This window comes from Oncorhynchus mykiss, chromosome 12 (genome assembly GCF_057628025.1).
Source record: "Oncorhynchus mykiss isolate SJ-2025 chromosome 12, ASM5762802v1, whole genome shotgun sequence".
In the NCBI taxonomy this organism is placed as follows: domain Eukaryota; kingdom Metazoa; phylum Chordata; class Actinopteri; order Salmoniformes; family Salmonidae; genus Oncorhynchus; species Oncorhynchus mykiss.
The window spans coordinates 25,278,305-25,304,614 of NC_143033.1; the positions used below are offsets into that span (position 1 = coordinate 25,278,305).

The window sequence follows — 26,310 nt, forward strand, 5'->3', positions numbered from 1 at the left end:
CTTGGCTGCATCTCTGATCAGTCTTCCCCTTGTATGAGCTGAAAGTTTAGAGGGACGGCCAGGTCTTGGTAGATTTGCAGTGGTCTGATACTCCTTCCATTTTAATATTATCGCTTGCACAGTGCTCCTTGGGATGTTTAAAGCTTGGGAAATCTTTTTGTATCCAAATCCGGCTTTAAACTTCTTCACAACAGTATCTCGGACCTGCCTGGTGTGTTCCTTGTTTTTCATGATGCTCTCTGCGCTTTTAACGGACCTCTGAGACTATCACAGTGCAGGTGCATTTATACGGAGACCTGATTACACACAGGTGGATTGTATTTATCATCATTAGTCATTTAGGTCAACATTGGATCATTCAGAGATCCTCACTGAACTTCTGGAGAGAGTTTGCTGCACTGAAAGTAAAGGGGCTGAATAATTTTGCACGCCCAATTTTTCAGTTTTTGATTTGTTAAAAAAGTTTGAAATATCCAATAAGTGTCGTTCCACTTCATGATTGTGTCCCACTTGTTGTTGATTCTTCACAAAAAAATACAGTTTTATATCTTTATGTTTGAAGCCTGAAATGTGGCAAAAGGTCGCAAAGTTCAAGGGGGCCGAATACTTTCGCAAGGCACTGTACATTCAGGGATAGGGTTGAATTATTAATAGTAGGCAAACCTTAAAAATTACTTAAAACAATATTCAATACAAGGTCATGTACAAATGAGTTAAATAAATTGTATGATATTTCATTTTCAACTAAAATGGATGTTTAATGACGATGGAAATTACCTTTGTCTCTGGCTGTCTGGGGAAAATGACAAATATATAAATTCCTAAATAGTAAGATCGCAGACATTATCAGATATTGTTTCTGGACAAATCAAAGATAATTAGAATACTGGTAAAATGGTGTTTCAATACGTTTTTATTTCTGAAACCAAATAGGACATGAATCAAATAATAATAGGTTATGGTAAATAAGGAAATACTGTACTTTTTTATATTGTACGGAATGCTTGTAAAATGAATAAATCCCCCTTAGGGCTCTATTCAATCTATTCAAACTAAAGCGTTACAGATTCCGTGATAAAAATGTAAAGGTCATTTCCGTTTGAGGCGACATATGCAGCGTTTACCATGAATACAGTCTCTGTTAAAGTGGGAACACTACCCTTTAAATTTGTGAAATGCTGTAAAGCTGAACTTCTGCGATGCGGATTGAATAGATGTTCAAAAAGGACACTACATTGTTCCGATTACAATACCAACCAGAGGGCGAACATTTCTTGAAAGACGTTGGTTGCAAGCAGGACTAACTTTAAGGTAACACACACATTTTAGGGAGCGGTAATGAGGTGACCAATAATGGTTGCAACTGGAGATCAGCTGTGCGGGTGAATTTAGCATATTTAGCCTATTCATGTTTGAATGACATCAACTGGCGATAATCTAGTGTTATTTGATTATATTCCAATAGGCTACCCGTTAGCCTATCCATTGTCACATCATGGAAAACCGATAATAGTTTATCAGGGCTTCCCAAACTCGGTCCTTTGCTGAACTAACGCCACTGGACTGGTCACTAGATCGCCCAGCACTCATGAGTCTTGGAGCCGGAGCGCGCTGATTAGATCACTGCGCTATGGCAATTCACAATGCTCTCTAGCAAGTACTAAAATAATACTGATACGTAGGCACGTCGTTTTTTATCATTTTGTTTTAAACTTCCCGAACCATAGCACTAACCTTAAGGACTCACTAACCTTAACTGTAAGTCCACCAAGGCACTGAGGTAACCGAAAACATTTATTCTATCTATTGCTTGCCTTCAACATATAAAACCATTGATTAAAAATAAATCCCTAACGAAAAATACATCTACCCCTTAAAAAGGTCAATTTATAGTTAACAAAAATATAAACACAGGATGCAAATTTTGAAGGTTTTACTGAGTAACACTTAATTCAAGGCAATCAGTCAAATGAAACACATTAATTAGGCCCTAATCTATAGATTTCACATGACTGGGAATACAGATCACAGATATCTTTAAAAAAGGTAGGGGCGTGGATCAGAAAACCAGTTAGTATCTGGTGTGTCCACCATTTGCCTCGCAGCACAACACATCTTCTCATAGAGTTGATCAGGCTGTTGATTGTGGCCTGTGGAATGTTGTCCCACTCTTCTTCAATGGCTGTGCGAAGTTGCTGGATATTGGTGGAAACTGGAACATGCTGTCGTACATGCGATCCAGAGCATCCCAAACATGCTCATTGTGTAACATGGCTTGTGAGTATGCAGGCCATGGAAGAACTGGAACATTTCCAGCTTCCAGGAATTGTGTACAGATCCTTGTGATATGGGGCGGTGCATTATCATGCTGAAACATGAGGTGATGGCAGCAGATGAATGGCACGACAATGGGCCTCAGGATCTCGTCACGGTATCTCTGTGCATTCAAATTGCCATCGATAAAATGCAATTGTGTTCATTGTCTGTAGTTTATGCCTGCCCATATGCCACCATGGGGTACTTTGTTCACAATGTTGACACAGCAAACCGCTCACCCACACCACACACGTGGTCTGCGGTTGTGAGGCTTTGTTGGACGTACTGCCAAATACTCTAAAACGATGTTGAAGGCTTATGGTAGAAAAATGAACATTCAATTCTCTAGCAATAGCTCTGGTGGACAGTCCTGCAGTCAGTGGGCCAACTGCATGCTCCCTCTCAACTTGAAACACCTGTGGTATTGTGTTGTGTGACAAAACTGCACATTTTAGAGTGGCCTTTTATTGTCCCCAGCACAAGGTACACCTATGTAATGACCATGCTGTTTAATCCGCTTCTTGATATGCCACAACTGTCAGGTGGATGGATTATCTTGGCAAAGGACAAATGCTTACTAACAGGGATATAAATTAATTTGTTAAGAACATTTTGGAGAAATAAGCTTTTTGTGCATATAGAACATTCCTGGAATCTTTTATTTCAGCTCATGAAACATTTAACCAACACTTTACATGTTGTGTTTACTGTATATTTTTGTTCAGTGTACTATAATCCACATAAAAATCTCTTCATGGCAAAGTGACGGTGGCCTAGCCCCTGGAGAAATAGATGATCCATGATAGATTATCACACCACCATCATACTTCAGCAATTCTGCCAAATGCAGTGAGAGAAGTATAATACTTGGGGAGAGACATTCTGATTACTCTGAAATTATATTCTCTTCTCATGCCTCAACCCACTTTTCAACCCATTTTTTAAAAACATTTATGGGCTTTTAAACTTCAACCGTCTTAAGAGGGATGAGACGAATCAAACAAATAGTGAGGAATCCATCTCATCCCTTTAGTTGTTTTTCGTGTCTCACTTTCATATTGTCCCCTTGGCTCTGTCAACTCTATTACCATCCTACCAACAAATATGTAAGACAAATTGAGTTGCATACACCCAATACCCATCACAATTATGGGAGACCCAATAACAAAATGAGTAATTTGGTGGTATAATTGGAAATGCGCCTTGCCTGGCCTCTCCGGTCTCCCAGAGGGCTTTGCTCATTTCTAGAGGCACGCTAGGCTGGCTAATTCCAGCGCTAATCACTGACAAACTGCAGCATCAGACCCTTCCTCCACTACTTCTACTGGAGCGGAGAGAACGGGATTGTTTGGAGAAAGTTACAAGGAATTGCTTTGTTAGGTTTGGCATGGCGGCTTGTTAGGTTTTTAAGTGTTTTTTTCCCCATAATAAGTTTAAAAACAACAATACATTTAATCACCAACCAACTCTGGGGTGGGTTAAGTTCCCTCCATTGGTCAGCAGACAATTCACCTGACAGACATAAAATGGGGATAATAGAAACAACTTTTTATTGATTTATTTTTATTTAACCTTTATTTAACCAGGAAAGTCAGTTAAAAACAAATTCTTATTGACAATGACGGCCTACCGAAAGACAAAAGGCCTCCTGCGGGGACGGGGGCCTGGGATTAAAAATAAAATACAATAGAAATATAGGACAAAACACACATCACAACAAGAGAGAGAGTTTGGGTGTTTGTTGCAACTTGGCCCCCCAAAAAATTCTGATAGTATCAAAATCACATATTTAAACCTAATGAAGAAAACCGTATCTTCAAGTCAATGAGGCAGATTCCAAATCAGTCAGGTCCATTCTGAACTAACATCTAGACTGGTGCTGTTCATAAGCCTTTAGAGGAGAGGGCCAGACCACAGGAAGAGGCATGTGTTTATCTCCTGGCTCCTGCCTTCTGTTCTGCTGTGCATCTCTCCTACTAGCTCAGAGCATGTCACTCCCGCACTGCACCTTCAGCAAAAAAATGTTTTTGTATTTAACATGGCAAGTCAGTTAAGAACACAATGGCAGCTTACCCCGGCCTAACCCGGACGACGCTGGGCCAATTGTGCGACCCCTCTATGGGACTCCCAATCACGGCCGGATGTGATACAGCCTGGATTCGAACCAGGGACTGTAGTGACACCTCTTGCACTAAGATGCAGTGCCTTAGACCGCTGTGCCACTCGGGAGCACAATGCGTTCTTCCCGAATAGTGAGCGACACAACTCAGTCCTACACCATCAAGGAGAAAAACCTTTTAAACATCACCTTTTTCCATAACAAGAAGCATGGCAAAATTATGATCAAACCTGGCTTCGCCACAGACTTAACATTTTAATGTGACAGAAGAGGAAATCAACCGATGACAGAGGGATGAGACAGAAAAGAAGGAGAGGTCTCAATCATGCATCGGGAGCAGGAATAATTCCACATTCATGCGTCTCAATGACTTGACGGTACTTGAGAGATAATGCCAGTGACCCAGTTGCAGGATTCCAATTAGGGAGGTATATGCAATAGGCCAGATGAGACAGAGAAGGGTCTTTACGGAGCCCAGTGCTGTCTGATTACGGCCTGAACACAAGTGTCTGTCACTGTCTTTGACAGGCCTGTCCATGACAAAAAGCAGACCAACACAGGCAGGCATGGAGGGAATCAGGGAAAGGCCCCAGCTGCTCTCAATCTACATCTTGCTGGGCTGCCTCCTCCTTCCCTGACCAGCTCAGTCATTTCAATCAGTCAAATGTTCCAGCCAAAGTGGCTCTACTCACGATAGATAGGCCAATAGAGCCTAATTTTGAGACGGGGCTAGTTTTGTTTGTGTACGACAACTGTCTGCACATAGATCACAACTGTTTTCTACATCCATAAAACAATGTTCAGCGTTTACATACAAATGTACATCCTGTGAAGCCTGTGTGTGCGTCTGTCTGCATATGGAATAGACACTAGATGGCAGTATGTGATTCCACCAGAAGTGACATGTCTCTGTTAATTGTGTTGAGATTATTAGAGAATCAAGGGAGCCAGTTGACCTGTGCTGCTCCGGTGCAGCCAGTTGACCTGTGCTGCTCCGGTGCAGCCAGTTGACCTGTGCTCTCCATTCTGAACTAACATCTACATCTCCTGGGTTCTGCCTTCTGTTCTGCTGTGCATCTCTCCTACTAGCTCAGAGCATGTCACTCCCGCACTGCACCTTCAGCAAAAACTGCAGTGGTGTCAAACAACCTATAGTTTGTGTTGGCCAGGGTAGAGAAGTAACCACTCCTACAATAGCATGCTATACAGATTATAACCTATTACAAATCTGTGTGTCCACTACAGCATAACAGTCAGTGCAGGGTCCCAGTCCCTGTATCTGTGTAATGTGTTGTGTTAAAGAGGAGCCTTGTGTTGTTCTCAGGGGGCAGGGAGCCAATGTGTCTGTCAGCCAGCCACAGGGGCTTAATCCCCAATCCTCATTTGAAATGCGCCACCAGGGTCAAGGATTACAATACATTCTGATCATCACCACATAATGCATAAATTCTCATTCCGCCTGAGCTCGGTAAATATCGGCTGGGGAATACTGAGGAGCGCCGGGAAGACAGGGGAGGAGGCTCAGAACCCAGCCTAAAATAGTGTCTGTGTGTGTGTGTGTGTCTGTGCGTGTGTGTGTGTGTGCGTGTGTGTGTGTGTACGAGGGAGAGAAGACGGGAGACGAAGAACAGGGGAGCTGAAGTGTGGTTGGAGGTGCAGCCTGCCTCAAATTGCATCTCCTATATATTACATGCAGAAATGTGCCATGATGAATGTCTAAATACCTTCTAAAGGACTTAAATGTGCACAGGTGTGCAATGTGCATGAAATGTATGCATGACACTTGCATGTGTGTGTCAAGAGTGATCAAATGCACATCCTTTAGTGGGTGCAGGGCCGGAAAAAGTCAGTATAAAATAAAAAGAGCCCACTCACTCAACTCCACCACGTACCTTTATTAATAAACAAACCGCGTTTAGATCCTGCATTGTATGTGGGACCTGTCTGTGACAGCCCCCCTCCCCCCTCACATTAACATTCATGGAGCTAGTGGAGCATTGCGGACTGCGTCCGTGAAGCCAGCGCAGCATTGAGATACGGTGGTGGGGGAGAGAGATAAGAGGGCCGGGAGGGAGGGTGATATAGAGGGTGAGGAGGGCTGTGCCGGGGCATTCATTCCAAAAGGTCACCCAGTGTGTCTCTCTGGGAAAGGTCAGTGACCAGCCTGATGCAACGGTCATACATCACCATTATTACTGTAGGCCATTGATTGCTATGGAAATGAGGTGGGCTGTAAACACGGCAGGGCAAGGTCACGCCATTGGTCAGTTATTACCGTGTTTAGAATACCTGTCATCTCACAGTAAACACAACCTCTGCCTGCACTACCCTACCTACCTACAGTACGTACTGGAGGACAGATAAGGAGGACAGTCAGGGGACTAGCCATCTACTGTCCTCTCCGTCTCCAGTGTGTGCTTGGAATCAATATGGGCCCACTAGCAAATGGAAGACTACAACAGTCCTGCTGTGGCATTTATAAACTCACATAATAGGACTATCAGCAGTCAATACATTACAGCTGAAGAACCTGTTCATCTCATTTAGAAATCACACTGACCAACTACAGACGAAGGCAACAAAAAGGCTAAAAGGGGAACAAAGTATGTGTGTGAGTGCAGGAGAGCCGCCGAGCAAAGCAGCATTCAGAGATTTATGGGAGGGTAGCTGTTATAGGGACAGTCATTTCAGGTTTGTGAGTGAGGCTGTAGTGAGTGTGTCAGATGGCTGTGACAAGAGGACGGGACAGAGGAACACTGAGCTCTGTGATTTCCAGCCCCAAGATAGAGGAGGTGATAGGTTGAAGAACAGGTCAATATTGGCATGTCAGTGAAGAGTGCTGCCTTTACTCATGTAATGCGTGAACAATAAGAGACTCGCCGTGCATCAACATTCATGGAGCTGTGGTCGATGGGGCCATGATGTTCACCAGCTTACTGTGGATGTGGAACCTAGACAGATACGCACGCAAGAACAAACATCAAAAATAGGGAATACACACCTTTTCAAATATGTTGTAATTCACTCTGGATAAGAGTGTCTGCTAAATGACTAAAATGTTAATGCAATGTACATGTGTGTAACTGTGGTTTGTCCGTTAATAAATGTGAGTATTTGAGTCCATGTGTTAGTTCAGTGTGCCTGTGTGTATAAGATAAACACAGAGAAATACAATGGGCACAAAAGGCCCCAAATAAAAGGCTGACCTTTCCACTTGCAATAAATGGAGAAAACAAATAGCGTAGTTGACATTTTTTATGGAATAAAAGATAATTGAAATAACTGAAAGGACTATAGACAAACCAGCATTAGAGGAAGTGAAATCTATTTGTTTCTTCATAAACGAACCAAGGGTAATACATGCGGTCATTGGGGCCTCCACGGACAGAGAAACACAGATGCTAAAAACAGACCTACTACACCTAATACTGCTAACGGACATAAATGGAACAAGACGTACATGGAAACAAGGGCACTCAATTATTGTCAGAGTTTTAATGTGGAGAAAAGGAAATATTCTAGTGAATCAATATTTCCTCACTGTATACCTTCACTGTTCCCTCCACTCAACTGACTTTGCAGCTCTTGTTCGCCTTGGTGGCCACTTTCTTTTCGATCTTACTGAATGGCTAGCCTTTGTCTGGAAGAGTAGGAGAGGACCCCTATCAGACAAAGCCTAGAGGGGTAACCCCAGATCTCAGCCCCACACACACAGATCACTCACCTCCCCATAGCCACCTGGTCGTTGGGGTCTGCAGCACTTGTCTTGCATTCAATAAGCACCCACAGAAGCTGTTTTAAACAGAATAAGGTGAGCGGAGGAAAAAGAGACCAAAAGGGGAGACTTAGTGTGAGTGAGTGAGTGAGTGAGTGAGTGAGTGAGTGAGTCAGTCAGTCAGTCAGTCAGTCTAGATATTTTCACCAGAGTACAGAGCTCCCTCTCTCCCCCTCCTCTCTGCCCTAGCAGCAAATCCATTCACTTAACCTGGACCTCTTCAACAGCGTCAGCCCAGCAGCCAACCACAGAACCTAGGCCCAGACCAGCCAGGCTCTGCCAGAATGAAGCACCACTGGGCATCCGCCTCAGTTAGAAGAGTAGCACAGTGCCAGGACCCCAGAGAATCATCAGCACTGGACCTCACAGTACAACATCTTAATGAGGACAGTTCTCATTGATTCACACTCCATTCACACAACTGACTCTGACTACACATCACCCCACACAGCCCCACATTACAGGGAGTAGTTTCATTACTCAGCCCTGTTCCTTTGTGTTCCCCCCAGAGATAATAACGTCTCGTCTTGACTGACTGGACCATTTCGTTTTAAAATCGGCCACCATGCAGCCCTCTCCCTGACCCCTATCAGGAGAGAGAGAATCTTCATTAATGTCCCCAATTAACCCCTCTGGCTCTCCCTCTATGGGGATCTCTCTCTGTATGGCCAGCTTCCAGGCTCTGAGACAGGGAAAGATAGCGAGAATGGGCACTAGCAAGTCACCAGCAACACAACATGCACACTACAGTGTGCATGTCCCCATAGCTTTCCTCATCCTTGATCAGGACGTAGGTTAGGAATGTGCATATCTTGCAGTTCCTTGGTGAATGTAACTTAAAGCTCCATTGGTGCTACATAATGACTCTAATCCAGTGTGGGAGTGATCGCTCTGTTCACAGACATGGTTAATGACTACGCCTCAGCTGTACTGAGCGGTGTAGAGAGAGCCATTACAGTACTATAGGAGTCAGCATCACACACACAAATGCACAACAGTGATTTATGGCATGCACAGAGTTGCTGACTAAAAATGTTTCGGTGGATGCAAAGATCAGTCCAGCTCTGGCCTGCTGTGAGAGGTTAACCACATTAAAACCATGTATTACTGGAGTATTACTAGAGCAGGCTTAGTCCCACAGGGAATGGCTCTGAGCTGCACTTCCGGAGCCCTCAGACTGGGGGAGACTGGAATGACAGGATGTTGCCCTCTGAAGGACCAAGTATAATAACAAGGGCAGTCTTGGTACTTCACACGACACAATGTAGATCCAGGCACCATTCCCAAGAGCCCAGCATCGCTTACTCCTGATATGCTGCCTGTTTTACACGTCCACTTTTGTAACAAAACGGAAGTGTGGTATCAAACAATATATATTTTTAGGAATGCTTCAGGCCTTGTGTGATGATTGTTTCATGCAGAAGGGTTGATATTTACCTGGTGATAGAAATCATCATCATCGAAGATCTCCTCGTCCAGGTCATTCAGACGTGTGTTAGCATTGAGCAGCTGCTTTGTCCCCTGAGAGAGAAAAGAGAGGAAGAGGAGGGGTGAGAACGAGGTAGAGAGGGAGAAAGAAAGCTCTCTGTCATGTAGCGATGCAGGAGGTGAAGCCATAAACTCCAGATGTGGCACCCCAGATAAACAGGCTGCTCTCCAGATAAAGTGGCACCTCTGGAGGAGGAAGAGGGATGGCTGAGCTGCGCGGGTCCTAATCTAAAACTGCTGAAACAACCCCTCTATCTCCCGTAATGTATTTAACAACCTACAAATGCTCCTTGCTTGAAATCATTTTGGGCCGTGACATTGCCTACATTTCAGGTTAATGAAGTTCAGATGCTGCATTTGCTGACTAGATTAACTTAAGATACAGAACTTAATGTATCTCACTCAGTTAAGCATTCATCTGTTACAGCCTTAACAAACTAGAAGGAATCTGACTGAAGAGGGGTTTCATAGTGAAAGCTCCCACCAGAGATAGATTCTTTAAAGGGCCAATGCAGCTGTTTTTACCTCAAAATCAAATAATTTCTGGGTAACTTTGAAGTACCTTATGGCCTAAACTCACCAAAGGCGAATGTATGAGGCATGTGTGTGATTTATTTTAGAATGCATTGTTTTGAATTATTATGACCCAACCGAAGTAGGGCGGGCGGGTTGTCCGCTTTGACATCGTGCTCAATTAGAACGTGTCTCTATTTTTGCGTTTCATCGCTGGCGCTGCAGTCAAAAAAAATTATTTTAATGTAGTCATTATTACCATTTGTTTTAGCTCATTTGAATTGGAAGAGACAGCTATGGGTTGAGGCTTTAGCATACATGCTAAATTAGGCCAATTCATCCACTTTTGGAAACACAACATTGCTCTCAGCAAAGATTATTGGCGATATGGACTATCCTGCTTGCATACAGTCACTGCTCTGCCTGTCCCATTCTTTCCACCGCCTCGCTCTGCTTGCTCCACCGGGTCACTTCTGGTGAGTTTTTAGCAAATAGCAATTTCTCAAGCAAGATTTATGCTAGGACTGTCTGGGAATGGTCTGAGTGGGGAAGGGAAAACTGAAAACTAGCTGTTATTGGCAGAGTGGTCTGGAACGCTCTTTCTTATTGATCTATGAAATAATTTTACAGCCGGGTGATGCCACCAGGCAGGCCAAAACTCCATCCCACCAAAACAGGCTGAAATGTCAGGTCGTCTTTTCAAACAGCTCTTACACTAAAATGAAATTATCATAATTTACTAAATGTCACAGTATTATTCTAATCTCATAGTGTGGAAATATATATAAAACACAGGAAACTCCCATCTTTGACTGCACTGGGCCTTTAACTAAAGTGCTTCTTGTACAGTTAACTTTAGGGGGGTGAGTAAAAATGGTGTTGTATGATCCAAGGAACCACTTTTCAAACTACAATTAGTTATTAGGCCAATTACCATGAGACGAAAATGTAGGCTATCCTCTGTCTATTGGCTTCTTTGTATATTCAAGCCTGTCTCAAAATACAACATTGCCCCTTTAAGGCTCTTCTGGAGGATGGTTGGCCACCCTTCATAGCCTATAAAATATTGCAACATTAGATTACAAGTACAACTAAATACTTTTCATCTATATAAAAATAAATGTACTAATTGTATCAGGGATCAAATGGCTAAAGTAGGCTATTTCAAAGCAAGGTAACTAAGGCATGTTTATATATAAACTTGTAGGGCTAGAATATTCCGGTTTCAGGGTAGATCTATTGACAGCATGGGACCGTACAAACCCTGTTTGCTGACCAAAAAGTTGCTATAACTGTGGAAATAACTCACTAATTAGCAAGGAATGTATAATTAGTACATATGGTTACGTGTTTTGATCTCAAACGCTCACAACCAGGGAAGATTGACAGGCTGCTCCTGCCTGTCAATATAATAGTCCTACTTGATGCGCTCTGCAGAAATTGGGAGAACAGCAATACATCGCATCCAGAGGACAAATGATCCAATTCTGATCAGAGTTTTTGCTTGATATTGTGATTTTACTTGCCGTGGACAAGCGTTAATGTCGAGCCCTGTTTACAGTCAAAAGGTGGACACGTCAATACACACTCTCAGGCTGCTTTCGCAACAAGTTCCCTATCCTATATCCCTCTGCAGTGGTGGTCTCAGGTAGGGGGGCTGTGGCCTCTAGCTTGCCCAGGACTCTGTACTCTGAGCGTCTGGTCTGGGTGTGTCTAAGCAGGCTCTTCTTGTCCATCAGCACCTGTTCCACCTGGGTGAGGATGTTTCTGTCAAACGCCCCAAAACCATGACAGAAGAGATAAAGAACAGTCAGAAACAATGCCTTAACTCAGTTTGTATTATTTTTATTTCACCTTTATTAACCAGGTAGTCCAGTTGAGAACAAGTTCTCCTTTACAACTGCGACCTGGCCAAGATAAAGCAAAGCAGTGCGACAAAAACAACACATAGTTACACATAAACAATCGTACAGTCAGTAACACAATAGAAATATTTATGTACAGCGTGTGCAAATGTAGAAGACAAGGGAGGTAAAGGCAATAAATAGGCCATAGAGGTGAAATAATTACAATTTAGCATTAACACTGGAGTGATAGATGTGCAGATGATGATGTGCAAGTAGAGATACTGGGGTGCAAAAAATCTAAAAGATAGATAATATCTGGATGAGGTAGTTGTGTGTGCTATTTACAGATTGGCTGTGTACAGGTAAAGTGATCGGTAAGCTGCTCTGACAGCTGATGCTTAAAGTTAGAGAGGGAGATATAAGACTCCAGCTTCAGTGATTTTTGCAATTCGTTCCAGTCATTGGTAGCAGAGAACTGGAAGGAAAGGTGGCCAAAGGAGGTGTTGGCTTTGGGCATGACCAGTGAAATATACCTGCTGGAGCGTGTGCTATGGGTGGGTGTTGCTATGGTGACCAGTGAGCTGAGATAAGGCGGGGCTTTACCTAGCAAAGACTTTTAGATGACCTGGAGCCAGTGGGTTTGGCGACGGATATGTAGTGAGGGCCAGCCAATGAGAGCATACAGGTCGCAGTGGTGGGTAGTATATGGGGCTTTGGTGACAAAACAGATGGCACTGTGATAGACCACATCCAGTTTGCTGAGTAGAGTGTTGGAGGCTATTTTGTAAATGACATCGCCAAAGTCAAGGATCGGTAGGATAGTCAGTTTTACGAGGGTATGTTTGGCAGCATGAGTGAAGGAGGCTGTGTTGTGAAATACGAAGACGATTCTAGATTTAATTTGGATTGGAGATGCTTAATATGAGTCTGGAAGGAGAGTTTACAGTCTAACCAGACACCTAGGTATTTGTAGTTGTCCACATATTCTAAGTCAGAACCGTCCAGAGTAGTGATGCTGGACGGGCAGGCGGGTGCGGGCAGTGATCGGTTGAAGAGCATGCATTTAGTTTTACTTGCATTTAAAAGCAATTGGAGGCCACGGTAGGGGTGTTGTATGGCATTGAAGATCGTTTGGAGGTTTGTTAACACAGTGTCCAAAGGGCCAGATGTATACAGAATGGTGTCGTCTGTGTAGAGGAGGATCAGAGAATCACCAGCAGCAAAAGCGACATCATTGATACAGTTGAAGTCGGAAGTTAACATACACCTTAGCCAAATACATTTCAAGTCAGTTTTTCAGAATTCCTGACATTTAATCCTAGTAAAAATTCCCTCTCTTAGGTCAGTTAGGATCACCACTTTACTTTAAGAATGTGAAATGTCAGAATAATAGTAGAGAGAATGATTTATTTCAGCTTTTATTTCTTTCATCACATTCCCAGTGGGTTAGAAGTTTACATACACTCAATTAGTATTTGGTAGCATGGCCTTTAAATGGTTTAACTTGGGTTAAATGTTTCAGGTAGCCTTCCACAAGCTTCCCACAATAAGTTTGGTGAATTTTGGCCCATTCCTCCTGAGAGAGCTGGTGTAACTGAGGCAGGTTTGTAGGCCTCCTTGCTCACCTACGTTTTTTCAGTTCTGTCCACATAGCTTTCTATAGGATGAGGTCAGGGCTTTGTGGCCACTCCAATACCTTGACTTTGTTGTCGTTAAGCCATTTTTCCACAACTTTGGAAATATGTTTGGGGTCATTGTCCAGTTGGAAGACCCATTTGTGACCAAGCTTTAACTTCCTGACTGATGTCTTGAGATGTTGCTTCAATATATCCGCATATTTTTCCTTCCTCCTGATGCCATCTATTTTGTGAAGTGCACCAGTCCCTCCTGCAGCAAAACACCCCCACAACATGATGCTGCCACTCCTATGCTTCATGGTTGGGATGGTGTTCTTCGGCTTGCAAGCATTCCCCTTTGTCCTCCAAACATAACAATGGTCATTATGGCCCAACAGTTCTATTTTTTCATTCCCTTTCATGACTCTGTACTAGTACCCCCTGTATTTTACTGCTGCTCTTTAATTATTTGTAATGAAAAAAATGTACTTATCTATTTTTTACTGAACACTTATTTTTCTTAAAAACACATTGGTTAAGGGTTTGTAAGTAAGCATTTCACTGTAAGGTCTACCTACACCTGTTGTATTCGGAAAATGTGACAAAATTTGATTTGATTCTGGTTAACAATTAATAAGAACCTTACTGTGATAGTTTTCCATTCAAATGGTCAAAGAGATACAAAAATTGCTTTTTAGCAAAAAAACTATTTCTCAAGCTAAAATGTTGCTAGGGACTGTCTGGGAGTGTTCTTAGTGGAGAGGGGGAGGGCTATGTAATCTTGAAAACTAGCTGTTATTGGCAGAGTTTTTATGTTAATTTATTGTTTTGGTACATTTTACCCCTTTTTCGTGACATCCAATTGGTAGTTACAGTCTTGTCCGAACGCTGCAACTCCCGTACGGACTCGGGGAAGGCGAAGGTCGAGAGCCAAGTGTCCTCCGCAACACGACCCCACCAAGCCGCACTGCTTCTTGACACTGCTCGCTTAACCAGGAAGCCAGCCGCACCAATGTGTCGGAGGAAACACCGTACAGTTGTTCACCACCTCATGGGTCTCCCGGTCATGGCAGAGAGGTTTTGAACTCGCTTTGTTATTGGTCTATATCAACTTATACCGCCTGGTGAGGCAAGGCAAGCCCTATCAGGACATAACACAGCAAATGTATTCATACTTTTTAAGTGTTAGTTTCATCAGCTGTTGTACAATATGATACAAAACACAGGGGGAAATAATTTTTTGACTACACTGGGCCTATAAAGCCGGAAGTAGGTTGAAATTCCAGAGCATTTAATGTTAATCAGGAGAGTGGTCCATGTAGCAGAGTACAACGTGTGCTGTCTGTGGGTGTGGAAGAGAGACAGTGCTGACCTGTGTGCTCCCCAGGTCTTACCCAGGGAGATGGGCCTATTGTCTGGGTTCTGATGGAGCAGCTGGTCCTGTAGCTCCAGTGGAGAGCCTTCAGGGCTTTGTGACCTTACAGAACATCATAGAGAGAACATGCTGTCAGGATGTAATATACAAACAGAGAGATATGGGAACCAAGAGGGTAAAGATAGAGGGAAACATGCTATGAATATGGTGTCCAAAGTAAACTTAACATTGGTCTTTGTCAAACTCTGAAATTACGATTAGTAGTAAATATGATTACACATTTTTAATGAATTAGGCAAGTATGAGTGTAAATGGCATAACGGTGCAAGTCAAATCGTCAATATTAGCTGGGTGGAAAAGGGAAAATAATAAAACAAAGTTATGCAGCATAACAATAGAAAATATAACTTCACTTGTCCAACCAATCTACAGAAAGTATTCCCCCCAAGCATAAAATGTTTTGGAGCAGATCTGCCTCGGATGTTGTTAGTCCACATCTTGTCAACATCCATTAAAACATGCCACAAATCCTCGAGACTTTGCCCTCCAAATCACAGGTCGTAGGAAAAGAAAGGAGGTGGGGAACACTTATGATTCCTTCCTCTTCAACTTTAATCAAAAGTACACTGGCACGCTGGAGCCCCCTCCCTTCCTTTCATAATAATGGGCCGCTAAAAATTCAGGAGGCAGGCTCCACATCAATCACTCGCCAGATTTGAGTCCAATGTAATAAATATGCAAATGAGGAGAAGCCAGTGTCTCGTAGCTTTGAGATCAGCGCGGGGAGAAAGAAAGAGAAAAACTGTATTAATTGCCCATGGCCAGAGGAATCCTATTACTGTGGGCATTGATTCTAAAATTGTGTGAGTGATTTTCATGAGGGAGGTGGACTACCATCACGCCTTGAGAAAAATAGTATTAGAAGAATCACGACAAATCTGTCAGGTTTAAACAATAATGAGAGAAAGGCAAACTAGCGTTTCACATATGATTCCACTGTGGAAACACAAGGATTAAGATATTCTTATAAGAAAAGACAGAAAATATTATTTGGTTATGACAATCTTCCTATAGTGATGTTTTTACCGAGAGCCAAGCCTACTTCAGATTCTAGTCACATAGTTTGAATTATTTTCTACACACCAAATACTAAACCATAACACTAGCTCCAGCCTTGTCCACCAAGATTAAAAATTAATGTTTCAAATGCCATTGCGTTTAAAGTAACTTATTTTACGCACTAATAATCACTGCATATGCAGGCAAGCAATACTAATTTTCTAAATCTGTGTCTGGGAGATAACATGTCTAGACAAAACATTCAGTATTATCACCACATAATTTACTGGGTTGTAAACTTTAATGTGTGTTTTTGTGTAATTTCCCTTTTTTCTCAATTTCCCCCTGGGGATCAACAAAGTTAAATTAATTTCATATTCTTGGTAGCTGTAAAATAAAATGTACTGTTTAAAATATAACCAGAAACAATGCACTCACTATTCTTCAACGCTCCAGCAAACACTGCTCCACCCCTCTTCTTGAACTATGGGAAGGTATGTGGTTGTGGCAGCTTATTGGCTGTCAGAAGAGCTTTCTGCACATTCATTTGCCCCTCAAGTAGCTGGTCCCAAAGAGCTGTGAAGATTCAATAAAATAATGACAAGGTTGTCTATTGAGAAAAAGATATGATAATATGGGCTTAAGTTGTTTCATCATAGTGAAGAATATATATTACACATAGCAGGTATATCAAAATACATACCAAGTTGATCTTTCCAAGCTTTCCCTTTCTCCACCTCTTCATCCACCTTCTCTTAAGAAAATATCATCACAGCTCCCACATCGTCATCCTCCATCTGTTCATCCTCATCTTCCTCGTTCCCTCCATCCTCATCGCCACTTTCTTCATCATCATCATCCTCCTCTTCGCTCTCTCCAAAGTGATCCATCCCCTCTGTTAGCTTATGTAAGTCTGTCTCTGAGGGAAGTGTGATGTCCGTCTCCTTCTGCTTAGACACCAAGCTTTTCTTCTTAGCAGTGTCACTCTCAATCTTTTCATCATCTCCATCTTCAGCCTCTCCATCCTCCAGATCAGCATCATCAACATTGTCATCTTCAGCTTCCTCCTTGTTTTCATCATCATTGTCCTCATCCTCTCCTAAAAACCCAAATCGCAATAGAATGATAAGACCAGGATTCAATATTACATTTGAAAAAAAACAGATGTTCATTAACAACCATACGGCAATAAAATGTAGCATTTCTAACTTATGCAAGCAGTTAAAGATGTAGATGGCCTTCCACTCAGCAGCTGAATAATAGTAGTGCATGCCGTGTACACAACAGCTTAATGCTGTAATCAGTTGTCTTCTAAGTTTAAATTGATTAGCTGCATGGCCCGTGTTTGACTTGTAAATCTTTGCCTTAATCAAGGCATTTTGTTTGGATAAACAGGGATTAGCTTGATTAACAGCAATGCAATTTCTCCATTTAATAGCCCCCAAAAAAAACAGCCCACTTGAAGATGTAGGCCTAAGCTATTTTATGTTACATGCTTATTGTAATTAAACGTCTAGACATGATATGACAATACACAGCTGAGCATAGATTAAATTGGAAATAAAGAACCTACATCAATCTATTAAAGCTACGGTATCTTGTTGACCAGCAAAGTGTTATGGTAATAATTATAGGAGACGTTAACAAGATTATAAGAGAATCTAGTGTGGCGTGAGAGGCACATTTACTTGTAATTTATTTTGAACTGAATGATGGACAGTTACTAAATGTAAAGGTGTCCCTTGCAGAACCACAAGAGGGCAGAATTCTACAAAAGACCATTTTCAAATGCAGTGCCTTGATGAAATTGCTTTTGAAATACATTCTTCCTTCCTCCCGTCCAATTTATTTATTTTTTATTTAACCACGCAAGTCAGTTAAGAAAAAAATATTATTTACAATGACGGCCTAGGAACAGTGGGTTAACTGCCTTGTTCAGGGGCAGAACGACAGATTTTTACCTTGTCAGCTCGGGGATTCGATCTAGCAACCTTTCGGTTACTGGACCAATGCCACCTGCCACCCCAAAAGGGTGAGCATGTATCCTAAGGGTAATCATGTATCTGATTAAATAAGTAAAATCAAGGTTACTACCTTATCGTTTCACCAGTCCAACCTTGTCCAATCAATTCCAGGGACAGAAGGAGAAAAATATGCATTTCAAGTACTTGAACCCAAACAACCAGCTCTCATCCAACTTTCTAGAAAGGTTCTTTATTTCCTTTTCCCTGTGGTCAGTTGCATTGATTATCCAACATATATGTTTAACATTATTATAAATGACACATTCATGTTCCAACTCACCAGAACCTTCGATCCCCTTTAGCATGTCTTTACGAGGTTGCCTTGCCCAGGTACCGTTTGTCTGTCTCTTCCAGCAGAGTTCTAGCTTTATTCCGGAGGCCACTCAAGGCAACCACATCATCGCCACCACCCTCAAATGCCTCTACCACCTTGGCTTTCGTCTCTGGGAGGTATCCAAACAGTGAGATTGAATGATTGAAAACTGCAAGTTTATAGTCATATCTGATCAATATACAAAGTGGCTGGCAATAATAGCTTACTGTTCAGGATCAGAATGTTACAATTAAATCTGAAGAATTCTTCAGGAGAAAGACAAGTCAAGTGGAATAACTGACAGGATATTGCCCCTCCCCATAAGGTCATGTCAATGTTGATTTGTACTCTTCAGCATCGAGCCGAATAACTAGCAATGACAATGAATATAAGAGGTTTGGAGAGATAAGAATACTAGCTAGTGAAAATATTAAAATTGTCATCATAGCTAGCTAGCAGCAACAATAGCAGAATCATGTTATTGGAACTGGTGCAGTGGGTGTTCATCCTACCTCACAACAAACACATGTCTAAGTGGATGGTTGCCAGTACTGTTGATAACTTTTGGCTAACAGGGTAGTTAGTCCTTTTTGAGCATCACAATCGTTTATATAGGTGTTTCGTGCTTTCAATGTACTACTAGCCTGTTAGCTAACTGGCTAGCTTAGTTTTGCATGCTACCCGGCGTGTGTGTAACGAGTTGATACATGAAAACGGAAACATTGTTCTCAAATTGAAAGCAAAATATACCTATAAAACATTACAAATAGTGTATATCATTATCATCCCCTGGATCCGTGAACTTGGGCAGAGGATTTAATAAATCCTCGAGCTGTTGTGATTTGTAGCCAGTCATCGTTCCATGTACTCACAACTAACACGTGTTAATACATACGTCATCAAGAGGCGACTCAAAGATCAAAAATACAAATTTATTGACGAAATAGATCTGCAACAGTTTAACTTCAAGCAACTGGAGGTTGTTGTTTAGGCTATTGATTTTGGATTATTAAAATAATTCAACCAGATAATGTCGGGTTGGCGAATACTATTCGACGTAATTGTTGTTCAGCATAATACACCTTAAACCCTTCAGATAAAGTGGGTTATAATACATGGTAAATTAATAATATACTTTCTATATGTTGTAGGCCTACTTCTATAATTAGTGCCACAGGGTTGTGACTGCAATTTTTTGGTGCCAATTCATACATGTAGGATCTCATTATCATATTTAAAAAATCTTATTGCATTTGAGAAATATGTAGGTCTACCGTTATATCATATGTTCTTAATTTATAGGCTTGATCTTCCTCTTTCCAAACTCCTATCCACTTATAGAAGAGGCCTGCTCAGACATCCTCATGTCAATGTATCTGATGATGGAGAGCTGAGTAGCGTTGTCGGCGTGGATGTGGCCCTCTGTGTACTGTAGTCTAATCAGTGCGTGGATTCTGTTCATCGGACACACCCAATGTCAGGGATTTAAATAACGTAACACTAGGGCCTAGGGGCAGTTGGGTAAACTGTACTTTAGGTCGACTGTTTAGAAATCAAGAAGTGTGCAGAAGGTGTGTTAGAAGTGAGTGAGGAAAGAACAGTAGCGTCCATCTTTTCAACCCAAAAATGTCCACCCCTTTATCGTTAAAAAAGCTTGCAGTTTTTTTGTACATGTTTTATTATACAGTGAATGGTCTAATATGCACTAGAGGTCACATAATCATATGAGAGTTGATATTTCAAGAATATAGCAGCTGCTGGTAACATATTTGACCATCAATGTTTAATCATTTGGACTTTCATGTAAAGACACAAAATAAAGCCTTTCAGAAACAAAAGACAGCCTCATTATATAATTAACTATAATTTAACACATTCTGTTAAAAATGCTACTATGTTTCTTGTAGTATGTTTAGCAATTGATGACGCAAAGCACTAACGAATTGTGCTTTTATCCTTATTTGGCAACTGTCTATTTGTGTTTTTAAATGTTCTTCGAAGTAAACACAATAATACAATCTAGCACAGTGAGGAACCATGACCATAATATAAATAGAATAAATACAAAAGTTTGGTTTGTTGCTTGAACGATGTTCACATCTGAATCAAGAGGTTTCAAACAATGCTCATATTCAAACCCCTGAAGTACTGTAAATATATACGTAAACAGTTGACTGTTCTACTGTGTCCACCTCAAACCATTGTCCATAGATTTTTAGAAGGTTGACTTCTTCTTCAAATTCAAGTTATTTTCAATTAAATAAAAGATTATACAACTTTTTAAAGTTTTCCTTTTGAAGGCAAACTCTCTAGGATTTGGCAAAACACAGAAATATACAGAGAAACAAAAACAAATTTAGAAATAAGCACGAATACCAAAGCCATCATAAAAGCTTTAGGTAAAAAATCATTATCATTTGATATGGTAGACCCTCTAAAGCAAAAGTTCTGCTGAACGCTTGTACAGTATTCACCATTATATGACTGCTTTAGAGTCTACACTGTTACTGTGGGAATCTTTAAATAAAACTGCAACAATCAAAACAGCAGTAAAGGTAGTTAGAGACAAGTAATAAATTAAATGCGTATATATTATTATATATAAATTAATTGATGAATAAATAAATAATATAAAGTAAAAGGGATACTCGCTCAGGACTTCAGTTGCCTCCTAAGTCAATAGTTAGCCTTGGCTTCATAATGTCCTGTGGGCTACCAGACAGTGCCTTCGCTCATCTCTGAGGAGGGGTGTGACAATTGGTTGCTGTATCCACTGCCGTTGATGGACAGTGAGGTGAAGGGTGTGCTGACGCCACACATCTCACTGGAGATGCTGTGCATTGACCCGGGTCCGTTGGGCTCGGGGCTAGGCGAGTCCACTGGATGGTGAGATATGATGTCAGTGAAGCACTGCACCTCACCAGATGGGTGGTGCCCAGCCAGGTGATGGTCCATACCACCTAAAGGGGTGCCAGCGGGGCCAGAGGAGAAGCCTAGGTCCACTGGGGTCTGGGCCTGCAACAAGGGGGGGCCTTGGGTGTAGTACTCAAAATTTCCTCCAGGTCCATAGTATTCACTCTGATAATCTACAAACATATACACCAGAATTATTATGGGAAATGCTTATGTGGTGAAAATAAAAACTTTGACAAAATGTCTTGTACAAGTCTTGTACAAGACAATGCAACTATAGGAATGTCATTTAAATTACTAAAAAAGTACAACTATTACATTTCCAGTAGTATAAAGGGTTAATTTGACATAATAGTTATTTGGAGGATGACAGTATTGTAATTTGACTTTTTTTATGCAATAAAACACCTGTGAATTATGAGGGAAATTGGGAATTTAAATAAGGTAAAAAGGCCTGTGCATGGCGCTCATATTCAAAATGCATTTCAGATGATCTTTAAAACACAAATGTGTTATTTGGGTGAACCATGGTGAATATAAAATACCTTACCACCATAGTATGAGAAATGGCCGTTGGGGACCAGCTCCCCGGGTTCGAGTCGGTCCACCAGAGTTCTCATTCTCCTTGGACTGCGGAAGAACGAGTGCCTTCTCGCCCCCAGTGCACTCAGCTGCTTCATGCGCCGCTCTTTAGACCGACGATTTTGGAACCAAACCTGCACACCACAAATGACATGGAAATGGCTGATTGAAATTGAGTTTTCAGCCCCGGTCAAATATTTATTTTGTACATCAGAAATGTGTGCAGCATCTCGAGGTCCCAGATCGGATGACATGTTGTGAAATGCCCTTTTAATAACCATAACGTGATTAGCCTATAGGCCTATACCTCTAAATGGGTCCTTGGCTCAACTGTCAAATGCTTAATGATCTTTAACCCAGTTTATCGTATGTTTCTTTTATTCCACAATTGCCACATTCTCGTAACATATGCTAAAGCCTAAGAGTCCAACATTTAGCCGCTATTTTCAAAATGAGAAAACAAAGACCTTTGCATTGATGTGTATAGACTATAGATAGCCTAGAGGTCATGGTGTGAAAACATTGTGAAGTCATGACAATATCTGCTTCTGCACCACTTTCGTGGTAAGCAATCTGCATATCTTGCCATCTGCCATTATTGACCTAGGTGCCATTGAATTGAAAATACTTTCTCACAGACCCGTATAATAATTCTGAAAATAACCTTTTTTTATTGTTCATGTGATACAGACGTAAGCGAAATGGACTCTTACCTGGATCACTCTCATGTTGAGACCTGTCTCCTGCGCCAGCTGTTCTCGAATGTGTCTTGTGGGTTTTGGCGTGGCCGTGAAAGCAGCTTTGAGGACCTCAAGTTGCTTGGCTTTTATAGTTGTTCGAGGCCCACGTCGTTTCCCCCCTACGTTCTGCTCATCGTTTTCATTGCTACCCACCTCTTTATCGGATAAAGGCCCAATTTCCGAATCTTTACCATCATCCTGTGGGTCTTGGGAATCTGGAGATAGACTTGGGTCACTGCAGGTCGTGACTGTGAGATGAAAGAAACATGAAATGAAATTACTTTAAATCTATTCTTATGTCTTTATATACTCTTCATGAACGAATATACAAAAAATAATCGACAAGAATACATTTCATTAGAGTATTATTAGGCTACTATTGGGCCAATTAATATTGTCATTGTTAGTATTATGCACTAGACATATTAGCCGACTACCTTTAGACATATTATTATTGGTGATGATAACATGAATTAACAATCAATTCTAATCCTTATAATAATATTTTAATCGTCATCAAGGTCATTGTTTAGATTTGTACTGTTATTGAACCTATCAGGATACTGTTATCGTAACTGTTCCACGCCGCCCCCCCCCCCCCCCCCCACCCCCACCCCCCCCCCCTCCCCACCCCCCAAAAAAACATTTTTTAGAAATGGAATATAAAGCAATAGCAAAAATTTGAAAATAATGATTCACAAGAGACTATATAATTATATAGAATATACATATATATATTAACGCTTTATGGTTGAAAATTGGGATGTGGTTCAAGTCATGTTCCATACCTGAGAGGAGGGTTGTGTCCTTTCCGTTGCTATTGCTTAGGTAGTCCTCTTTACAAACAAACTTAAATTCATCTAAAATGTACATTTCCTCTCCAGTAGATAGCTGTTTGTTACACATCATGCACGTGAAACAGTTCAGGTGAAACACTTTGCTCTTTGCTCTTCGAACCAAATCGTTGGGCGAGATTCCCTGGGCGCAACCTCCACACTTTGTGCCAAATCTCCTAAAAGAAAGAAAGCAAAAATAAATACCATCATTGATCAAACAAAACAGGGTTGACAGTGTAGCAGCAAATAGCCACAGAAAATATTCACATCAGATTACCAATAACATGAAAACATTATTGGCAACATTATAGATGTTTACACGAAGGGATACGCGTTTTTCATGACGCAAAATATTACATTTTCAGTATTTTGATGCTTAATATATTTTGGATGATTCCAAGTGAATATAAATATATATATATCAATTTCGTATGCTTTTTCTTTTCAAGTTTGTTTGTGAATCTGGAAATTACAGGCTACACGGATGTTGGGCCTGCACTAGCTTCACCGACACTATATTAATTTCACACAGATAACCAGTTATTTAGCAACCATAAATATAAGATAATAATTATGTTTTTTAGGCTAAATAAATTTTTATAAATACATATAAATGTATCTTATATTTAGGCATAGGTTTACGTGTTGTAGAACTATTATTAGGCCTACCTAAAACTATAATTCAAGAAAGGCCACGCCGTTTATTATTAGGTTATTGTATGGAGAGAAGTCAAACATGCATCAAACAACGGTCCATTATTGAAATATATCCCATTTAATGCTTGAAAATTACAAAGCCACAGTTACATTTTCAATGTAGCCTATATTTATGTAAATAGTTGTGTATTTAAATAGTTAACAAACGTGTGGACTGGAGTTCTGTGATTGCAGTGTGGGCTTTCTCAAGATGATTTATTATTCAAATCCACTTATCACATTTTCACTAGAGTCTCAGCAAACAAACGGTCGTGCGCCGACTGATTGAACGCAGAATACACTTCCGTCAAGAATCCTGGCATAATTTTAATCCCCGCGGTTTGTTTGACAGCCTTTCCTTGTAAACAAAGGACGTTTTTCTTTAATCCGTCACAGAACATGGTGATATATGCTTATAATGTATAATCTTTTCCTGGATCACCACTCATAATCTGGTTTGTTCAAATTATGTCGCTCATGAGGATAGATTAAACAAAATTGACACCAGGCATATACCCCTGTTGCAAAAAAATATAAAAAATCTTGCAAAATAATTTTATAATTATAAAACTTGCATTTCACATAATCTGTTGTACATTTGCATAGTTCTGCTTAATTGGATACCCAGTAGAAGCTAAAGCTCTTCCGCACAATATTGAAAGGCATGTGCCCAGGCATGCTTACCTAAAAAAGTCGTTTTTGCAGTACAGCCTCCCTTCCCGTGAAAAACATTTTTCTGTCAAATTGCATTTACAGTCACAGCACTGTACGCACTTGATGTGCCATGGTCTGTCCAGAACATTGAGTAGAAACCTGTCCAGAATAGGTCTTTCGCAGCCGGCACAGTGAACCATATTTGGATAATTCCAGCTATTCCAAGTCAATGTCTTTCTTTTTTTGTCCCAAACCAAAGCGATGTGTCTGTCTCCTTGGTCGCTTTGTTGGTTTAGAGAATGACCTGCTCTAGTCCACTCCTACAATCCAGAGGATGCAGCTCATCCAGACGAATCTCTCAACAATGAGCTAGCATCATCATATCCCTTGAGCAAAAATATTATTGCATTCCTCTTGCATGGACAGAACAAAACTTGGCTAAAAAAAATGGTATCAAAAAAACGAAAACGAACAAATAACTTATCAAAGTGAATACATTTCACAAGCAAGAATGCAAACTTGAGAGCAGCAAGGCCTCCGCTTGTCCATCAAAATGAGCCAAGAGGTGCGATAGTAGGCTAATGATTTAGTGTATCTGAACAAGGCATCATGCCACTACAATTACGCACGAATACATAACTGCCACACAGCCAAATAATTATTGCCAAAGTTGAAAGTTAACACAAATATGACAAAAATCTGTTCAATATCTTGTCGATTCTGTCATAATCCTTCTATTCTTCGAGTATGATGCACTCTTTAGTCCAAGATTCAGTATCCGTACCTCTGAAAGCGCACGAGCTAGCCTTATTACGAGCCTCCTGACGTCATGTTGAATCGACACCTATCAGCAGCTTGCTGTTGGAGTGGCAATTAAATATGCCCGCTAAACTTGCCCGACGGACCCACTAAGGACTAGGGAGCAGAGAACGACTATTGCCTCGTATCTTTGAAACTGTCGAATTGTTTTAGAAACTCGTACATTCCAACTCGATACAGCAGGTATATAACATATTCCAGGTCGAAGCGGAGCAAGGGTCTCTTTAATAAGGTACAGTATTTCATGAAAACAACAACTTTTCTTGTAGCTTACAGTCATTTTGGCAGAGGGAACTAAGTTCGTTTACATCTAACATTATTTATCTGAAATTGGAAATATAATTTATTAGGCTATCATTATGTTTAGGCCTTCCTATATCATTTTTTCTTAGGAGAGGAGAGAAAGTGAATGACACGGACGCACTGAAGTTCACAGATCGATTAATCAAACGGAAATGCATCTCTGACACATGCATGGATATTTAGATAGTTCACTGAGAAACGTACGGAGAATATGTGACTGACTTCACACTTTATTCGAACGGAAACCACCACCCTCACATGTGGAAGAAGGGCAATGCAAAACGACAGAGTTAGGTTAACTTGCAATTATAGAGTTTGATGT

General features: G+C 41.1%; 1 protein-coding gene and 1 pseudogene across 2 annotated transcripts; both read right to left on the bottom strand.

Annotated features, from left to right (window-relative positions):
• Positions 1-6,315: 6,315 nt before the first annotated feature.
• Positions 6,316-19,409, bottom strand: LOC110537239 (protein AATF-like; annotated as a pseudogene). Its single transcript, XR_016484948.1, has 8 exons — positions 19,196-19,409; positions 18,413-18,575; positions 16,812-17,207; positions 16,547-16,684; positions 15,047-15,151; positions 9,648-9,731; positions 8,160-8,227; positions 6,316-7,386 (listed from the first exon to the last, which is right to left on the bottom strand). The product of XR_016484948.1 is annotated as a protein AATF-like (transcript).
• A 503-nt stretch (positions 19,410-19,912) lies between these two features.
• LOC110537240 (LIM/homeobox protein Lhx1-like) lies at positions 19,913-25,660 on the bottom strand. Its single transcript, XM_036937252.2, has 5 exons — positions 24,897-25,660; positions 23,469-23,692; positions 22,654-22,928; positions 21,909-22,074; positions 19,913-21,531 (listed from the first exon to the last, which is right to left on the bottom strand). Exons 1-5 carry the CDS (start codon positions 25,064-25,066, stop codon positions 21,158-21,160), a joined length of 1,209 nt encoding a protein of 402 aa, XP_036793147.1. The 5' UTR covers positions 25,067-25,660; the 3' UTR covers positions 19,913-21,157.
• Positions 25,661-26,310: the final 650 nt, after the last annotated feature.